At 31.3% G+C, this 7,918-nt stretch overlaps 1 protein-coding gene across 1 annotated transcript; it reads left to right on the forward strand.

The window, feature by feature from the left end:
* The first annotated feature begins 3,734 nt into the window (after positions 1-3,734).
* LOC123882070 (GATA transcription factor 15-like) lies at positions 3,735-4,865 on the forward strand. The gene is made up of 3 exons (XM_045930857.1): positions 3,735-3,995; positions 4,099-4,224; positions 4,348-4,865. The coding sequence occupies exons 1-3, from the start codon at positions 3,972-3,974 to the stop codon at positions 4,624-4,626; spliced, it is 429 nt and encodes a 142-aa protein (XP_045786813.1). The 5' UTR covers positions 3,735-3,971; the 3' UTR covers positions 4,627-4,865.
* The last annotated feature ends 3,053 nt before the right edge of the window (positions 4,866-7,918 follow it).

The raw sequence follows: 7,918 nt of genomic DNA on the forward strand, positions 1-7,918 counted from the left end.
ATTCCCCAAATTCATTCTAAATTCAGAAGTTCATTTCAAAGCCAACAATACATCCCCAAAATCAACCCTAGATTAATCTCATACCCTTAAAATATAAACATGATATGGTGTTTGGTCCATATAGCGGTCTTCTCAAAAGTATCAATAGGAAGAACAAAATGTTTATTTGGAGGATTACACTATCCACCTCCTTTCGACGTCAAACCGGAGGGAACATACATTCATTTTTTTTATTTTTTTACCGTTACAATTATTACACTCAATTTTATCTCTATGCTCTCATTTTCCACTCACAAAATTTTAACTTCCACAATTTCATCTCTTTAGCATTCATTTGACAATATTTTTACTCAATTTTTCATCTTATTTTTTAATCTTTTTTGTGAGACCTTAAAAAACACCACTTATAAAAATAAATTAAAAAAAGTTGAATTTTTCAGAGTCTAGACTCTAGAGATTGAGCTTCGGTATAGAAGGATATGAAGCTCTTATCCTAACCAATTAGGCAAATATACTCAACACAAAAACAAGAGTATATAATTATTTTATCATATTATATACTAATAACTAAATAAGCCACCCAAAAACTAAATACAAAATTTTTGAACTAAAAATATGAGGCATAAAAACTCATAATTTTCAATATTTTTTCATTCACAATTTTCTCTGAAGTGGTGTCCAAGTCAAAGAAAAAAAGGGAATACAAGTTCATAATACCCGCTCTTCGGGTAGGAAGTTTGGTCAGTTCCTTATTGTTTCTTTTTGTCTTTTTAGTTTTTTTTTTGTTTGGTTTGCTTTTGTTTTTGCTTGAGAAGGTTTTGGTTTATGTCGCCCTTCTCTTTCTGTATCTTTCTTTTTTATATATCTAGAGCGGTGCAAATGGTGATTCACTTAAAAAAAAAAACCAGACCCATACAAAAATTACTTAAGAAAATACGCACTTTTGTTTTTTAGTTCCGTTTTATCTGAAATCTGTTCGTCTTGTACGGAGACCGGTTATTAATAATAATATATTTTGCTGTTAAAAAAAAACTTAAGGAAATACACATGAAGTATTAAAAAAAAACACAACATCGTGTATCTACGAAATTTAAAATATTAATTAAAATTTTGAGAAAATAGTTGGACTTTGGGATACAATAGGAGACAGTTAAAAAAGATGATAAACGTTCCAGTAGTACTTTTGTCTCTGACTACAACACGTGATTTATGTATTATGTAGGTTACTTTTTTTTTTGTCTTATTTTTTTATAATAATAATAATAAGGTTACCTTGTATTTTGTAGCATAAATTATGAAATGAAAAAATTATATTAATTTTTTTTTACTAAATAAAAAAAAAAACATTTTCTTTCTTTCCTTACCGTTGTGTGATTATATTTTCTTGCCTATTCTGTCATGTATGGTTAAGATCAGCCGATCATCCTATTGGTTGTCTTTTGTGTCTTGTCTTTTTTATTACACTAGTGGTAAGTTTATTTTCGTCCATGTTATTTATTGTAACGGTACTATTCAAGTAAATGAAGTAGCCGTTGTGGATGACTAAGTAACCTTGACTACCCAAGTTTTTAAGTGTAAAATTAATGATAGATTGATATTTAAAATTTTTAAGTATGAAATTGATCTTTTAAATTTATACCGTAACAGATTACATTGTTATCATTTTAAATACTAAATTAGTTCTTTAAATTTTTAATTGATTATAGACAAATTCTAACACTTGTCATATGAATATACTATGATAAATTACATAACATAGAATGTTAGCTTCAAAAGTTGTACATTTAACTTTTTAAAAGTCCAATTATTATGTGTATGTTTGGTTTCAATTCTGGAGTAGCCAGAATTGATTCTGGACATGTAGAATGGATTCTGACTTGTTTGGTTCCTCAAAAGTAGAATTGATTCTGCCTCCAGAATGGATTCTACTTGAAGCTAGAAATTGTAGCTTCTCATTCTAGAATTGATTTTTACACTCAAATTCTTTGTTCAACTCACTTTTGTATGAATATATCCAAACATAAATCAATTCTATCAAACTCAATTCTATTAAAATCAATTATGTCAAACTCAATTCTGTCAAAATCAATTCTGTCCACCGCAAAACCAAACACATACTATATATTTTTCAATGTAACTAAATTGCTTTCGGATTTTTTAAAATGTGTTATTAGAACACAAATTATAGCAAGATCCTAGATTATATTGTCACCTCTTTAAAACGGTAACCCTATAACGTGTTACAAACTTAAAGCACATAATCGGTAATTACAATGTTTAAAGGATAAATTTGTTACAAACATTAAAATTAAGAGAGCTGCAATTGAAACAACTTTTTTCGAGACAACGTATACTACACCTCATGAGTCTATGCACACATCCCGAGACATATGAGAAAATATTAAAAAATGACAAAAATGTATAGTTGTCGTAATTTTATCTAATTTTATTGTTCAAATATCTTTGACATTTTCTTTCTTTTTATTTATTCTTATAGTTCTTCAAGTAAAAGAAGTGACAAATAATGTCTAAAAACACATAGATAAAGGAGAGATCTCGAGTTTGAAACCACAAAAGTTGTTCATCCTAAGAACTTTGATATTGTCTATTAACTATGTCATATGGACAAAAATGAATTTATGCGTTTCATTTGCTAAAAAATAAGATACTGGACAAGACAACTTTAATTGTATGGTGTTTGATTTTAAAACTCTTCTTGATACTGGACAAACTGGGGGTCAATAGACATGACAAGACAAAATCTGAAATTCTTGTCCTCCACTGTACCACAGAACAAAAGTACTAATATTTTACAGATCAAACGGACCCATGACAAAATAATAATATACTCGTTGACAAAATAAATTAATCTTTACACTATCATTCAATAACGATTGTGTATTCCTCCAAATCACTACGATACACATCACTTTAATAGAATGATGTGGATATATCTCATAAACTTTGTATTTATTTCTTTATATTTTAAACTGTGTCCCGGAATACTAATTAAGCATATTAGTAATAAAGAAACTTTTATTTTCAAACGAATGCATTCAATGTCCTAAAAGAGTTTGTCTAACATGTGCAATATTGCATATGTTAAAGTAACTAAAAAAGTTATATATTAAATATAAAATGCACAAGTTTCAATATAAAATTACTAATTTGAAATTCTTAATGTGCAAATTTACACCTAATAGGAAAATGCTTTTTAAAAATGTAAAAAATGATATTTTAAACACTAATACTCACTCCGATCATACATATATATATATATATATATATATATATATATATATATATAAAAGAAAAAAATTATTTTTTAGATTAATTGAAAAATTGATGTATCCGAACATTTATTGTAAAGTTAATATATTATAATAGACTACAATTTTATCTAGACACATCAACTTTCAATGAATCTAAAGAGTATTTTTTTTTCATTGTATAGAACCAGAGTGAGTGAGTATTATCTTTAATTTCCCTTTTTTTATATGCTTAATACTATTTAACATTACACTTTATATAATCAATTGATTAATAATTTAATAATAAAATCAAATGATGAAAAAGAAAATCAATGGTTAAAAAGGGAGTGGCGCGTTTTATTGATTTTTAGGAAGTTTTGGCGGGTGAAAATAAGAATTGGGAAAATGAGAAGGGTACAACAGTAATTTAACAGGACACAATTTAGGGTTTTGAGTATTCCATTTATAAAGGTCTGATGTTTTTAGATCTGCTGCGGCTGCTGCGTGCGCGTGTGTCTTGTGTGCTTTCTTTTCTATTCTCACTCTCTCTCTCTCTCTCTCTATAAATCTCTATCTCTCTCCTTACAAATCACTTGATCATCATCGTCATCATCATTCTCTTAATCTTGCATGTTCGATCTCTCATTCTGATTCATCCAATCTAGTTTCCGTTTGGAATCACGTTTGTGTTAGATCAGAATCATTGAATCAGAAATCAAAATGGTGGTTGATCAGAGTGGAAAGGTAAGTGTTGATTGATTAACCTAATCACAACCTAATCACACTTCAATCATTCATGATTAACAAGTTCAAATCACTAATCATTCTAATTTCTTTGTTTTTTCAGGGATCAGAAGGTGAAGATTCAAACCCTAACACCGTCGTTTCATCCGAGAACAGTCCAAAGAAAATCTGTGCTGATTGCGGTACTTCCAAAACTCCTCTATGGCGTGGTGGACCTGCAGGACCAAAGGTAGTTAATCAATTCACCAATAATCACTTAATCATCGATTATACACGATTGATCATGCTTTTTTTTCTCTTGATCTGATCTAATTTGATTCTAATTTGATCTCATTTTGGTTTGATTACACAGTCACTGTGTAATGCTTGCGGGATCAGGAGCAGGAAGAAGAAGAGAGCGATTTTGGGAATAAGCAAAGGAAACAACGAAGAAGGAACAAAAAAGGGGAAAAAGAGTAACAGTGGTAGTGGTGGAAGCAAAGTTGGGGATAATTTGAACATGAAACAGAGATTATTGAATTTAGGGAAAGAAGTGTTTATGCACAGATCGCATTGGAAGAAATTGGGAGAAGAAGAACAAGCGGCGGTGTTATTGATGTCTCTATCTTATGGATCTGCTGTTTATGCCTAAATTATTAAACCCTAAATCCTTGCCCTATCTTTTTTTATTTAATTTTAGAATTTAGTAGATTATTGTTTTAGGATCCAATCCAAATCAAATCCACCAGTATGAATGAGCCTAACCTTTTCATAAGTGTATATCTTTATTTTCTGCTACTGATTATTGTTGAGAGAATTATGAGTGTAGTGTGTTGTTATCAACAGTTGTAAGAAATGAATGAATTTAAGTTCAATTTTGGTTCTATCAAATAATAATTGTCTTTATTTATCATTTTTTGTTTCATTTTCTAGCAGTAGTATCTTATCTTATCTTTACGAAATTGTTACTATGATATGTCGGCGGCATGGCAAGATTTTTTTTAGAAAATTTATAATTAAACTAAAAAAATAAAATGAATTAGATTCCAATTTTTCATATTTGAATTCCGTATCTATTCTGTATTTTCGTTGGCCTCTAATATATAATTAAAAAAAATCTAAATTACATATTAAACAGGGTTATGTTATAAAATATAAAAAAAAAAGAGGCTTATGTTATGGGATCAAAATCAAATACTTAATGAAGCATCATAAGGTTGTGGTATTTGTGTGATCTATATGTACTAGAACTTTAATTAGGTAGAATTGACACGAATGCAGTTTGAGTGCCAAGTTTTAGGGCTGGGTGTCGTTTCCTGATCAAATTTATTGAATGAATCTTATAAATTGAATTATTATTATTATTCTTCCTTTTTTGTAGAGTGGATTCAATTTGGATCACTCAATGATTGTTATTATTTATTTCAAAAAAGGGGAGTGGGTGGCAAAAATTTAACAACTTTGAAAGAGGAGGGAATGTGAAATTCATAGTTCCCGCTGGTTTGACTCTTGAAAACATAGAAAAGCAAAAGGGAATCACCAACTTAGATACACCATCACTCATGCCTAGTCACATTTATGTTTATAGTTTATTCTTTCAACACAAAATAATGTCTTGGAGGAGTACTCTAGCAGTGTAATCAAATCAGAAAAAATTGATTAAATCGACGATTCAAACTAATCTAAACTGATTTTTTTTATGATTTGGATCAAAAATTGAACCGAACCAATTAAAAATTGATGTGGTTTGGTTCGATTCTCGGTTTCAATTTTTAGAAATTGAAGAACCGATGTTTACATTATTAGTCATTTATTGAGTTTAGCCTATCAAACACGCCACACCTAAAATAATTGAATATAAATTTTACTTCCATTTCAAATTTATTATTACAAGACGGTGCATAAAAAAAGCAATTTTTGGATGTTTGCAGGCCACCCATGCTCAGGATTTTCTTCTAGCTATCTCAATCGATGGAATAGACCAACATATGTCCCCGATAGAGTATCGCACTATCCTCAAATATCGCATGATGATTCCAATATTTCATGTTGATGAGGTGTGCCATGTTTGTCGTAAGGCGTGTCTGAATAGATTTGGGGAACATGCAGTTCATTGTCGAGAGCTTCCATGCTATAAATACAGACATGACCTTGTTCAAGATGTCTTTTTTTATGTTTTCAAGCGTGCAGGAGTATCTGTGAAGAAACAGGCGCCAGCGAACTTATTGACTGACACATTGGAGGGAAATTTGCATTGAGGCCAACCGATGTTTCTGGTGTATGGTTGGGTAGGAGGGAAACGTGCAAGTGTGGACTTGGCTGAAGTTTCTCCACTTGTAGTATTGACGACCGGAAATTTTACTGTAGGACAGACGACCCTCAACATCGATGTGATAAAAAGAGAAAGATAAAACAAAGTGTTGAATGAGTGTTAGAGTGAACAAATTATTATTGTTAATATCATATCGATCAAGTGTTAAAATATCATGTTATGTTGATTTTGAATAGGATAAAATTACTATTGAATTATTGGTATCCTTAGGGCTCCTTGATCAAAATTGATTTTGATTCTCAATTTAATTTTAATTTGAATATACAACTTTCTTTTTTCAAACGTAATTTTTACAATGGGTGTTTGGTTCCTTCAAATAAGTGGAACCAAACATACCTACAACATCAATTTTGGCTCCTTCAAATTTGTTTGTTCAACTCATTTTTACGTGAGCGTACTTAAACACAAATCACATTATCTTAAAAATCAATTTTGTCACTAATCACTATAGAACCAAACAAACACCAAGATCCTCCAAACCTACTTGCATACACGACGTCATATTGCATTTAATTACTTTGCTTAACAACATCTTCACGAATATAAAGGTCGTGAATCATTGGTGAGTCTAAATATCCATATATATTAGACCTTGAACCCAAACATAACCTTATATAAGTGTAGGGGTGATCGCGGTGCGGTTCGGTGCGGTTTTGAGCGAAAAAGTCATCCTAACCGCAAGATGAAAATGCATGCGGTTCGGTTTGGTTCGGTTGGTTTTTAAAAAGACATCCAAACCAAACCAAACCAAACCAATGCGGTTAGGATCGGTTCGGTTGGTGCGGTTACACCAACTATATTTTAGGCTAATATAACATACTGGATTGCAAAAAAATTATATGGCCTTAGTTTCAATAATACAAGAACATTACAGTACCAAAATACATATTACACTGTCAACATTACATCATTAATAATAGTTCTTAAATAACATTACAAAATATAAAACAAGAAGAAAGCAAGCCAAAAACAAGTGAAATAAACAACAAAAAGCAAGCCAAAAACACAACTCCCATGAGAAAGCCCGCAGCACAGAACCACTGCAGCAGCCAACACAACAAGGCAAAAACTGCAACAACACACCAAAAAACAAGAACACGCAGACAAAGCAAGAACCACGGCAGGGCTGAGAACCGCAACAAATCTCAACACACCACCAGAAAAAAACAGGCCACAACACAGCAGAAAAAAGGCCACGACACCCCCAAAATATAAAACACTTGAAAGTTCCAAAATAATAATTGAACAAATTGTTGTAAACACATTGTCTCCATCTCTCCATCTCCATGACTCCATCTACATATCATAAATGAACAAATTGTTGTGAATCAGATACGAGTGAATGAGATACGGCGACGGAGAGAGAGGAGACACCCAGCTTCGTGAATCATATGAGAAACCCTAGTTTTGAAATATGGATAATTGGATATAGAGAGTTCTGTTTTGGGCTGTGGGCTGTGGGCTGGTTTGGAAATAGAAATAAATGTAATTGGTGTATACTTGCGGTTCGGTTCGGTTTGGTTCGGTTTTCATAATTGAAAACCGCCAACCGAACCGAACCGCGCGGTTTAGCAGAAAAATCATCCAAATTCATCCAAACCAAATGCGGTTT

This window comes from Trifolium pratense, linkage group LG4, assembly GCF_020283565.1.
Source record: "Trifolium pratense cultivar HEN17-A07 linkage group LG4, ARS_RC_1.1, whole genome shotgun sequence".
In the NCBI taxonomy this organism is placed as follows: Eukaryota; Viridiplantae; Streptophyta; class Magnoliopsida; order Fabales; family Fabaceae; genus Trifolium; species Trifolium pratense.